Source organism: Cetorhinus maximus, chromosome 8 (assembly GCF_964194155.1).
Source record: "Cetorhinus maximus chromosome 8, sCetMax3.hap1.1, whole genome shotgun sequence".
In the NCBI taxonomy this organism is placed as follows: domain Eukaryota; kingdom Metazoa; phylum Chordata; class Chondrichthyes; order Lamniformes; family Cetorhinidae; genus Cetorhinus; species Cetorhinus maximus.
This window is the reverse complement of record NC_135886.1, coordinates 17,691,748-17,704,502: the sequence shown is the minus strand read 5'-3', so window position 1 is coordinate 17,704,502 and position 12,755 is coordinate 17,691,748. Positions and strand designations below refer to the sequence as shown.

Sequence of the window (12,755 nt, the reverse complement as noted above, 5' to 3'; positions counted from 1 at the left end):
GGTGGCTGATGATGTGCCTCTGGAGTCGTTCGTGAGGCAGCAAACGCTAGAAGTGCAGCAAGGTATGCGAGAGGATCTGGTGGAGATACATGGGGCAATGCGTGGCATGGTGCCCGTGCTGGAGGAGTCCATGCGGAGCATCACCGATACAATGAGCCTCATGGCCGAGCGCCATGCTTCTTCCATGGAGAGAGTGTGACTTTTGTGGAGAGGCTCCTCCAGGAGATCAACCGGGGCCTCCTGGGGTTGCGCTACGGACCTGCAAACCCTCACAGCGGCATTGACCTCAGCTGGTCATTGCCCGTGTGGGAGATGGTTTGGGCACCAAGTATCCCGCCTCGGTGCCCATGCATCTGCGGTGAGCAGGGAGGTCTGAAGTGACCTCATGTCAACGCAGCAGCTGCCTGTCATCTCTGCGGGCTCCTCTCAGGGCACTCTGGATGAGGGCAGCAGCCCCTCCACCCTTCTGCCAGTGACTGTGGCATCTGATGAGGTTGTGGCGGCTGGGGAAATGCCAGCTGTGGAACTGGCCGCTCCCTCCCAGGCGGGGCCACCAAAGGCTCCACAAGCCAGGGGAGGCCAAGGTGAACGAGGCCAACAGGACAGCACAGTGAGCAGGCTGTCTCAGATGCCAGCGCCAGCAAGGGGACAACACCTAGACATAGCGCCCGTAAGCGTAAATTTAAGGCACATTAGGCACACCATGGGTTTCTCACTGGTGCTTTTATGTTGCCCCATATTAGTTCATTTAAGACTTGATGTGATGTGCAACACCTTTTTTTTGAGTTTCTGAAGTTACTTTTCTAATCTCATTAAATTTTGATATGTAACCATGGCTCAGGGTGATTCCTTACTTCTGCAGGTGGACGGGAACCCATGATGTTATGAGTGAGATGTTTGACATTGAGCTTTATTGACAAAGGCCTTAGTTAATGTTCCTATCCAGGCAGATTTAGCACCTAGGTATCGAGAATGGAGCCTGCAGCCCTGGCGTGTGTTGAAGGTCCATCTGTGGTGGGCTAGGTCTTTTGGATTAAAACCTCCTGGGTGTCCCTGCCTCCCTGCCCAGGTCAGCGTCTATCCCCTCAGCGTTCTCCTGTGCTCATCCTCGGACTCATTGCTGGACTCCTTGTGCACGTCTACATCTTCTTCGTCCACTGCGTCACCCCATTCCAGCGCCAGATTGTGGAGAGCGCAGCATGCAACCACTATCAATGACATATGATCTGGGGGGTATTGGAATGCGCCCTCTGAATGGTCCAGGCATCGGAAGTGCATCTTGAGAGGATCGATGGCTCTCTCTAGCTCAGCCCTTGTGGAGGCGTGGCTCCTATTGTACCGCTGCTCAGCCTCTGTTCTTGGATGGCGGAGAGGTGTCATGAGCCACTTTCTGAGGGGATGAGCCCTTGTCACCCACCAGCCATCCATCCAGCCGGGCTGGAGCACTGAAAAACCTTGGCACCTGGGAGTGTCTGAGGGTGTAGGCATCGTGGGAGCTGCCTGGGTACCTTGCACAGACTTGTAGAATCTGCATCCTGTGATCACACACTATCTGCACGTTCATGGAGTGGAAGCCCTTCCTGTTGACAAAGGCACCGGACTCACCTGCTGGTGCCTTGATGGCCATGTGTGTGCAGTCTATTGCATCCTGGACATGGGGGAAACCAGCAATGGCCGCATAGCCTCTAGCTCACTCTGTCTGGCTGGCCTCGTCCCAGTGGCAGTGGATGAAGGTCAATGCACACCTGAACAGAGCACCTATCACCTACTTGACACAAGTGTGGACAGCTGACTGGGAAACTCCGCAAAGATCACCCACCGACCTCTGGAAAGAGCCGGTGGCATAGAAGTTGAGGGCAGCTGTGACCTTTAGCGCCACAGGCATGGGGTGCCCACCCACACAGTTGGCGCAGATCTCAGGGCCCATCATCTGACAAATGGAGGTCACTGTCTCCCTTGAGAGATGGAGCCTCCTTCGGCACTGCTCCTCAGGCATATTGAGGTAGCTGCTTCACAGCCTGTATACCCTGGCAGCAGCATAATGGCGTCTACTGCAGCCCCTTCCGTCTTGGACTTCCTGTTGGCCCTGCGCCCTTTGTGCCTGCACCTATCCTCCCAATGGTGGCTCGCCTGGAGGCTGAATGTGGACTCCTGGCCTCTGCCCCTTCTGGCCCTCCCTTCCTCCTCAGAGGAGGTGCCTCCAGTGGAGAGCAGAACTCCCATTCCCAGGCTAAAGGAAGGCTTCCTGAAACCTGCAGGCCCCCAAAAATGATCTTTACTGTAGAGTCCTGACCTGAAGGCTGTTACTCCTGTCCAAGCAACTGGTATGACTTTTGAAGTATTCCTGCTCACACAGGCAAGTATCAGTAACTTTCACAATTAAATGCCTAACAGATACCATTCGCAACCTCACTCACTCCTCTTATCCCGCCTGTGGATGAGGTTTATACAAATGTCTCCTACCCGCCTGCCCGTTGCACCCGTGCAATGTACTGAAGATCGCACAGGCCCTGAAAAATTGCAGCCAATTGCTGCCTCAAGGGCCTTAACTACGTGATTAATTAATGGCGGGCGCGCAACCGAGAACATTGCGAGCCTGCCCACCTAAATATCGAGATGGCGCGGGGTGACGTCGGGTCACTTGCCCGACATCACCGCGTGTTATTTTACGTGTCGGTGCGCGGGGCCCAACCCCGCACGCCAGTGGGAAAATTCTGGCCATGAATCTGCACTCGGTGTTGCATGCACTGTGCATGGGCTCTTAAATAAACTGAAGATGTGCAGTGATTCGTTATGTCATTCAATGGGATAACATATTGCAACACAAAATTATCAAGTTTTTATTGCAGGAAACTCAATCACATCTTCCACTCACTTTCTAAAACCTGACTTAAAATAAAACTACAATTGAATCATACTTCAAAAATTGCGTTCCAACAAATAGGCTCCAGACAGAATTGGCTATGTCACAAGATTTTCTCAGTAGCCCTTGTTGAACTGACTTTCCAATCAGCTCGTTCCCGACACCGTAAGGGATTGAGTTCTAGCTGAAGATTTTCAATGCAGCAGCAGCCCTTGACTTTGCAATGTTTATCTTCGTTTGCAACTAATTTTGAAGCAAACAATGAATTAATGAATTTTATTTCCTTCTAGCTTGTGTTCCATCTAAAACAACACTGGCACCAGCTGTTCCTCCTACTCATACCCCTAGTGGTGGTGGCAGTGGTGGCAGTGGTGGCAGTGGTGGCAGTGGTGGTGGAAGCGGGTTCTGCGCTGGCAAAGCTAGTGGTACCTACCCTGATCCAAAAGACAAGAACAAATTTTATCAATGTGCCAATGGAGTGACCTACGTGGAACACTGTGCTGCTGGATTAGTCTTTGATCCTTCCTGTGACTGTTGCAACTGGGCTTAATGAGCAAGGAGAAGGTAGGCTTGCTTACTAACCTAAGTAACAGTTCAAAGGCGGTATTCTGCGGAAAACAGTAACGATGAGGTGGTGTAAAATACCAATGTAGCCTTTATTAGAAGTCCCAAAGGAATGAAGTTGGAGTTCAAAACAGATGAATAAAATTTAGCAAAACACGGTTCACTGGGTGTACAATTCCAATAAATCCTGACAATGTGCGTGTCAAATGAATGTAGGTTCATTTTCCTGGTTTTGGTTGGGTTGAAATGGATGGTATGCTCTCACGTCGGTGTTATTTTTATTGGTTCATGGGATGTGGGTGTCACTGGCATGACCAGCTTTTATTGCCCATCCATAGTTACCCTTGATTAGCCGCTGTCTTGAACCCTTACAGTCCCCACAGCAGTGCTCTGGCATAGATGTTGGCAATTACATTTTCACAAACAAGGTTGCTGAGTTTTATCTGAGCCTAAGCTGTTTTTACATTTTCCTGAAACTGGTTGTGGAATTGGGGAAATCTTTGTATGTGGTCCTGGTCAGTTCTGTTGGGTGAAAACGTGTTGTTGGGGAAGAAGGAAGGTGAGGAAACAGACCCAATATATAAGTTTTTTTCATGCTGCTGATGTGATATTGAAATATTATTGTTGAATAAGAGAACACTAAAATACCCTTTATTTTTCCAGCCTGCCATAAATCTTCGTTGGGCACCAGTGAAGCTGTAACTGGTCTCCAGTTTACTTACTGAGGTGACACTACTTTGTGGATAAAGACCATTCATGTACCACATCTAATTTGTCGCAACTGAAGATATAAATTGCAGTTTAAACAGAAAAATAAAATAATTGCTTCATTAAGAAAACAGTTTACTTGTTTTTTTTTTATGAATGAAACAATAGCACCAAGGCTGTGGGCCCTGATAACTTTCTGACCATAGCACTGAAGACTTGTGCTCCAGATATATCCACACCCCGAGCCAGGTTATTTCAGAACAGCTACAACACTGGCAACTGCCCAGCAATGTGGAAAAATGCCCAGGTATGTTCTGCCCACAAAGGACAGGGCAAATCCAATCTGGCAATTACTGCTCCATCAGTCTACTTTTGAACACCAGCAAAGCGACTTAAAGGGGTCAACGACTTTGCTATCAAGCAGCACTTACTCAGCAATAACATGGTGACTGATATTCAGTTTGGGTTCCACCAGGGCCACTCAGCACCTGATCTCATTACAACCTTGGTCCAAACATTGACAAAAGACCCGAACTCAAGAGTAAGATGACATCAAGGCAGCATTTGACTGAGTGTGGCATCAAGCAGCCCTCATAAAATCGGAGTCAATGGGAATTGGGGGGGAAATCTCTCCACTTCTTGGAGTCATACCTAGACAAAGGAAGATAGTTGTGGTTGTTGGAGGTCAATCATCTCTGTCCTGGGACATCACTGTAAGAGTTTCCCAGGGTAGCGTCCTAGGTCCAACCATCTTCAGCTGCTTCATGAATGATTTTCCCTCCATCATAAGGTCAGAAGTGGCTATATTCATTGACGATTGCGCAATGCTCAGCACCATTTATGTCTCCTCAGATACTGAAGCAATCCATGTGGATATGCAGCAAGACCTGGACAACATCCAGGTGCTAGGCAAGTGCCAGGCAATGACCACCTCCAATAAGAGGCAATCTAACTATCTTCCTTTGACATTCAATGGCAATACCATTGCTGAATCCCCATCTATCAACATCCTGGGGGTCATCATTGACCAGAAATTGAACTGGACCAGCATATAAATTCTGTAGCTACAAGAGCAGGTCAGAGGCTGAGAGTTCTGTGGAAAGTAACTCACTTCCTGAGTCCACGAACTACAAGGCATAAGTCATGAGTGGGTAACTCTCTACTTGTCCAGATGAATACAGCTTGAGCAACACTCAAGAAGCTTGACACCGTCCAGGACACAGCAGCCCACTTGACTGGTAACCCATTCACCACCTTAAACATCCAATCCCTCCACCACTGACATACAGTGGCAGCAGTGTTTACTATCTGCAAGGTGCACTGCCACCACTCACCAAGGCTCCTTTGACAGCACTTTACAAACCCAGGATCTCTCCCACCTTGAAAGACAAGGCAGCGGGCACATGGAAACACCGCATCTTCAAGTTACCCTTCTAGTCACTCACCATCCCAACTTAGAACTATAATGCCATTCCTTCACTGTCGCTGGATGCAAATCCTTGAACTCCCTTCCTAACAGCACTGTTGGTGTACCTACACCACATGGACTGAAGATATTCAAGAAGGCAACTCACCACCATCTTCTCAAGAGCAATTAGGGTTGGGGAATAAATTCTAGCATAGCTAGCAATGCCCGAGCTCTGTGAAAGAATGAAAAAAACATACATAGAAACATAGAAACTAGGAGCAGGAGTAGGCCATTCTGCCCTTCGAGCCTGCTCCACCATTCATCATGATCATGGCTGATCATTCAACTCAATAGCCTGCTCCCGCTTTCTCCCTATATCCTTTGATCCTTTCGCCCCAAGAGCTATATCTAACTCCATCTTGAAAACATACAATGCTTTGGCCTCAACTACTTTCTGTGGTAACGAATTCCACAAGCTCACCACTCTCTGGGTGAAGTAGTTTCTCCTCATCTCATTCCTAAACGGTCTACCCCATATCCTCAGACTGTGACCCCTGGTTCTGGACTTCCCCACCATCGGGAACATCCTTCCTGCATCTACTCTGACTAGTCCTGTTAGAATTTGATAGGTTTCTATGAGATCCCCCTCATTCTTCTGAACACCAGCGAATATAATCCTAACTGACTCAATCTCTCCTCATATGTCAGTCCTGCCATCCCAGGAACCAGTTGGATAAACCTTTGCTGCACTCCCTCTATAGCAAGTACATCCTTCCTCAGATAAGGAGACCAAAACTGCACACAATATTCCAGGTGTGGTCTCACCAAGGCCCTGTACAATTACAGCAAGACATCCCTGTTCCTGTACTTGAAACCTCTGGCTATGAAGGCCAACATACCATTTGCCTTCTTTACCGCCTGCTGCACCCGCATGCTTACCTTCAGCGACTGGTGTACGAGGACACCCAGGTCTCGTTGCACATTCCCCTCTCTCAATTTATAGCCATTCAGATAATAATCTGCCTTCCTGTTTTTGCTACCAAAGTGGATAACCTCACATTTATTCACATTATACTGCATCTGCCATGCATTTGCCCACTCACTCAGCTTGTCCAAATCACACTGAAGCATCTCTGCATCCTCCTCACAGCTCATCCTCCCACCCAGCTTTGTGTCATCTGCAAATTTGGACATTTGGAGACATTTAATTTGAAGGGAATTGACCTGCATGAATTCATTTCCAACAGTTCAAGGCAGAAACAGACATTTGAAACTTTGACTCAAACTCAAAGCACAGCACCCTGATATCTACAGTCATTCCAGCACTTCACAGGGAAAGCATTTTTAGGTTCAACACAGGAATGACATTTGGTGTCCAGATTCTACCAACATTTATTTTCACAAGAAAAACTGAAACTAATAATTTACAAAGAGGATCAATTAATGGTCTGCAGGACTGATATAGGGTGGGGCAGATATTTTAACTGGCAGTGAATTTTTGATCAGAAAATGCGGCTTTCTGTTAGATTCCCGCCTGCAAGTGGGGATCTTTTTGTTTCTAGTCTTTTTTGGATGTGAGTGTCATTGGCAAGGCTACTACTTGTCGCCAATCCCTAATGTTGATGGTACATGGGGGTGCCACTGTGCACCGCTGGTGGAGGGGGAGTGGATAGTTAAAAACAAAAAACTACTGCGGATGCTGGAAATCCAAAACAAAAACAGAATTACCTGGAAAAACTCAGCAGGTCTGGCAGCATCGGCGGAGAAGAAAAGAGTTGACGTTTCGAGTCCTCATGACCCCTGCTGAACCCCTGTTCTGCTGAAGGGTCATGAGGACTCGAAACGTCAACTCTTTTCTTCTCCGCCGATGCTGCCAAACCTGCTGAGTTTTTCCAGGTAATTCTGTTTTTGTTTTGGAGTGGATAGTTAAGTTGGTGAATGTGACACTGATCAAACAAGCTGCTTTGTCCCGCATCATGTTGAGCTACTTGAGTGTTGTAGAACTTCAAGATTATTTTGATGCTGCTTTCTCTTGTGTGGGTGGGATATAGGCCTAACCTTCAGCGTATTGTGATTGTGCATTCATCCCCACCCCCTTGCACCTGAACATCTCTGTGTGAGGGCAACTAAATATGAAACAAAGCGAATTAAATATCCAAAACTAAATAGCCAAAAATGTATTTATTTTACTTACCTTTCAATTTACTTCGTTTTGATGCTGAAAGAAAAATGGTTACAGAGAACAAAGATGACAGCTTTAGCATATCAGGCAGTGTCATTGTTTACTGTGTCTAGGGGCTGATTTCAAAATCACACAATTATCACGCTCAGGTTCTTTGTTGACACCATTGCACCAGTTTCTATGGAGAAATAGTCAGGCTATTTTCATTTACTTGATTCTCTGCTAACTTAGTTATTAACCATAAAACCTCTTTTCTCATAAAAAAGTAATTTATCACAACAATCAATTTAATAATATTAAAATACAGCTGAGGTTACTTAAGACAAAATCTTGCACTATCACAAAAATAAAAATACCTGGAAAAGCTCAGCAGGTCTGGCAGCATCTGCGGATAGGAGCACAGTTAACATTTCGAGTCCGTATGACTCTTCAACAGAACTAAGTAAAAATAGAAGAGAGGTGAAATATAAGCTGGTTTAAGGGAGGGTGGGGGGTGGGACAAGTAGAGCTGGATAGAGGGCCAGTGATAGGTGGAGATAGCCAAAAGATGTCATAGACAAAAGGACAAAGATGTGTTGAAGGTGGTGATATTATCTAAGGAATGTGCTAATAGGTGACATTAAGGGTAGAAAGCAGGACGAGCAAGGTACAGATAGCCCTAGTGGGGGTGGGGTGGGGAGAAGAGATCAAAATAGGATAAAAGGTAGAGATAAAACAATGGATGGAAATACATTTAAAAATAATGGAAATAGGTAGGAAAACAAAAATCTATATAAATTATTGGAAAAAGGGGGATTGGAAAGGGGGTGGGGATGGAGGAGAGAGTTCATGATCTAAAATTGTTGAACTCAATATTCAGTCCAGAAGGCTGTAAAGTGCCCAGTTGGAAGATGAGGTGCTGTTCCTCCAGTTTGCGTTGAACTTCACTGGAACATTGCAGCAGGCCAAGGACGGACATGTGGGCATGAGAGCAGGGTGGAGTGTTGAAATGGCAAGCGACAGGGAGGTCTGGGTCATGCTTGCGGAATTCTGGTAAATGCAATGACAAACCAGCACATCAACAAATTCATTGTCATTTTCCTTAATAGTTCATTCATGTTTTGAGGCTGTATGTTGCAAGCAAACAACCCCAGTGCAGGCAATCTTTCCTCATGCCTTCTTCACCAACATATCTACCTGCCTGCTGCCTTCATGGGTCTGTGACACGTGCTCCAAGGACCCTTGCTACTCTACACTTCTCAGTATCTGCCATTTATTGTGTATTCCCTTGCTTTGTTTGCCTTTCCCAAATGCATGACCTCACATTTCTCTGGACTGAATCTCATTTGCCACTTTTTTGTCCGCCTGACCTGTCTCTTGATATCTTTCTTCAGTCTACAGCTTTCTTCCTCTCTGTCAACCACAGCCAATTTTTGTATCATCTGCAAACTTTTTAATCATTTTCCTCTACATATATTGTTGATATATACTACAAGAAGCAAAGGGACCAGTACTAATTCATGCAGAACATTGTTGGAAACAACCTTTTGAACACAAAACACCTGTTGACCAGGACCCTTTGCTTCCTATCACTGAGCCAACTTTGGATTCAGCTTGCCACTTGCCCCTTGGATCTAACGGGTTCTTACTTTTCTGATCAATCTGCCATGTGGGATCTTGTTCACCACTGAGGTTAGACTTACCGGCCTCTAATTACTCAGTCTATCCCTTCCTCTCTTTTTAAACAGCAGCACAACATTAGCAGTCCTCAAACCCTCAGGTACCATGTCTGTAGCCAGGGAAAATTGCAAAATGTTAGTCAGAACCTCTGCTGCTCCCTCCATTGTTGCTCTTAATAGCTTGGGATATAGATCTTCCAGAACTGGTGACTTATCCAGTTTCAAAGATGCTAAATTTCTTAATATTTCCTCTCTCACTATGTTAATCCCACCCAACATTTCACAGAGCTCCTCCTTAACTTTGTTAGATGTAAATATATCTGGAGCATTCACTTATACTGATCCAATGGATTGCAGTCTGCTGATATCTTGATGAAGTAATGCAGGCAAACTAAATAGATCGCCCATATTGTAATGGTCCTTTGAAAGACTGGTTCAGTATTAAACTTTCAAACAGTTGTACATTTCTATATTGGGGCTTTTAGTATTTTTTTATCACCATGCTCCTGTTATTTTTCCGAGAATAAGATTTGAGCACCATTTAAACAAATAATAGTAATAATTTTCTAATTGGTTTATAGAAAATTACGGAGAGCAAATGATAATTTCCATAAAAGATGGCACATCAATCTATTCCCAGCACTTCTCTCATAGTCAGGACAGAGATTTCAATTGTAAACCCTTTAATCCATTAGTGTACATGTTAACTCCAAAAATTATCTTGAGGATAATATTAATTTCCCTGGCGGCTCTGTACCTGTAACAAAACTATGGGCAGAATGGTCCCAGATTTGCACTAAGTGTGGTAGTGGGAGGGAAGAGTGACGTTTTATCCCCCCCTCCCCCGGCCACAATGGCAGCTTCTTGCGCAATATTGTCCCAATCCTACTGCATTAATTATGCATTCCCAGGAAACACACTGTTTCGATGATGGGTGGGCTCCAATTTGCCCACCACTCTGTTACCTCGCTGCTTCATTATGTGGGGCACCACACTTAAAGCATAGATACGTACAAACCTCTCAGTGCTTCCAGTCCAGGACTGTTGCAAAGAAGACATGGCCCTGAAAGGCAAGAAGACTACAGTCCCCAGATTTAGAGACGCATCCCACGAGTGCCTTTTGGAGGCCGTGGAGGTCTGCTGTGGTGTTCTGTATTCTTGCTCTGGTTGCAGGAGGGGCAGCAACATTACCACTCCAGCTTGGTAGGCAATGCAGATGTGGTCAGTGCTGAAGCTGCACAGAAGAGGTTGGCTATCCAATGCAGATAGAGGATGAATGATCCCATCTGTATCGCCAGGGTAAGGCAACCCTCTCATCACTCTAAACTCACACACTCAAGCTCATCACACATTCACTGGCATCTCACTCACTGCCAGCCCAAGGCACATCACCACTCACTCTCCCACACACACCCTCACATCTCTAGCTGGCCTCATCTCCTCTGGAGACTGTCTTCTCAGCACTCACCATCTTGACGTTACTTGCACAGATCAACTTGTGCGCGCACACACATCCTAGGATATCCTCCTTCCCCAGTACAGCTCTCACCCTGTAGCCTCTTCCCTTGCCTGAGGTCACTTCTTCCTCTTCCCCAAGCAAGCCCTAATTCTGCAGCTTTTGAAATGCCACCCACATATGGCTGATCTGGTAGGTAGAGACCTGCCCATGAGCCCCCCTAAAAGTGATGTGGTGCTGCCTGCGAAGCCTGGCGCTGATGACTGTGAGTGCTGCCTGAAGCAAGGTAGGCAAAAAAACTTTGAAGTCCCAAGTAAAGTGCAGCCCACCAAGTGCACGCCTTGTATATGCTGTTGTGAAACACGTTGGAGTGTTTTCTTGCCGACATGCTTGGATGACCTAGCGCGGAGGAATGATTCCGGCAGGCTGGGCTTATAATTATATGCAGATGTATTACAATGAGGTTCTCAACATCTGATGGTGGGAAACGCGGCCCACCATTGATGGGCAGAGCGGACAATTGCAAGCTGGATTCACAATGTCGTGAAACCGATTTTTGGCCTTCTTGTCATATTGTCCGCTTACGCCACTGAACACACCCAACGCTAGCGGGCATGGAAAATTCTGCCCTAACGTTTCAAAATAATTTTGTTTACCAATTGAGAATGATTGATGGAAGAGAATAAGCAGAGATATGATGAATGATTCTGGGGGAAAAAAAATGACTTCACACTATTCTGATAGTGTATACAGTCCAGCATATGTATTTTTCAGCAATTTGTAATTGTGATTTTAACAGGGGCAGAAGTGTTGTGGAAATAATTGCCAGTCTAGAATAATGAGATTAAGGTATCGAAAATAAAATATCCGATATCAGCTTTATTAGATTAAATTTATATTTCCCTTGTAAATTTGAGAAATGATTGCAACCTCTGAACCTCACTATTATTCCTCAGATTAGAAAATGAAATTTGAAAAATTGTTATTTTGATATAAGGAATCCAATGGAATAAGTGCCGATGGATCTTGTGCCCTATTGAAATGGGATCTTCACTTTCATTTGCATTAAATGATAAAGCTACTCACCCCAATCAGAAATTTCAATGTAGCCCTAGCCAATGCTGGGTGGCTCCAATGCCAGGTCTGCCTACTGGTGGTGGTGAAGTAAAAGAGGTAGGTTCAGGGCTGGACTACCAGTATTTTCCTGGTACTAGGTCAACATTTCTTCTGTAGGCTCCACAGGACAACTGGAAGAATCAAATTCCACAGAGGTGTAGATCCATTTCAGTTGGGATCCTACAGCCAATGTTGAGACCCTAATTTTGACATGTGAGGCACCCAACTTCTATTTTAGGCAGATAACCTGCACACGGCTTCCAATCAATGTTTTCTCTACGGAAAATGTATAAAATGCATGTTAATCCAAAAATGACCTTACTTTGAACAGGCAGATACTTAAAGGAAAGAGGGTACGATGTGATCGTCCAGCAGATCACTCACCAAGTGCTGAACTCGCACAACCCAACATGACTCTAATCACTCTAATCAATCGGAAGATCCATACCTACCTGGACCTGAAGCATCGAGCTTTCCCGCTTTTCCTGATCCCACATTAACAGAACCTGGGCCTCTCAACCTCCCACCAATTTCCTAGCCTCCATTTATAGTACAAGAACAAGTTTGGGATTACAATGAAAGTCAACAATCTAGATGACATTGTAAAGGTGATAAGTTGTTACTCACAAGAAGGTGAAGATAATATTATGAAGATAGGATAAAAACTGTTATTTTTCCATTGTGATGGATCCTTTTCCAGTGATAAAACTAATGACGTATGGAATTATTTACCGCAAATGATAAACTCAGTGTATAAATGAGAGCTGATGCCCACAATACATCAGTTGCAAGATGGCAAA

At 45.5% G+C, this 12,755-nt stretch overlaps 1 protein-coding gene across 1 annotated transcript in view; it reads left to right on the top strand.

The window, feature by feature from the left end:
• LOC144683469 (acidic mammalian chitinase-like) overlaps window positions 1-4,259 on the top strand; it is a 43,473-nt gene extending 39,214 nt beyond the window's left edge. Inside the window, exons 12-13 of the mRNA XM_078546517.1 lie at window positions 3,154-3,427; window positions 4,091-4,259. Coding sequence (XP_078402643.1) covers window positions 3,154-3,413 — 260 coding nt within the window. The 3' untranslated portion in view covers window positions 3,414-3,427; window positions 4,091-4,259. The remainder of the gene's footprint in view (window positions 1-3,153; window positions 3,428-4,090) is intronic.
• Window positions 4,260-12,755: the final 8,496 nt, after the last annotated feature.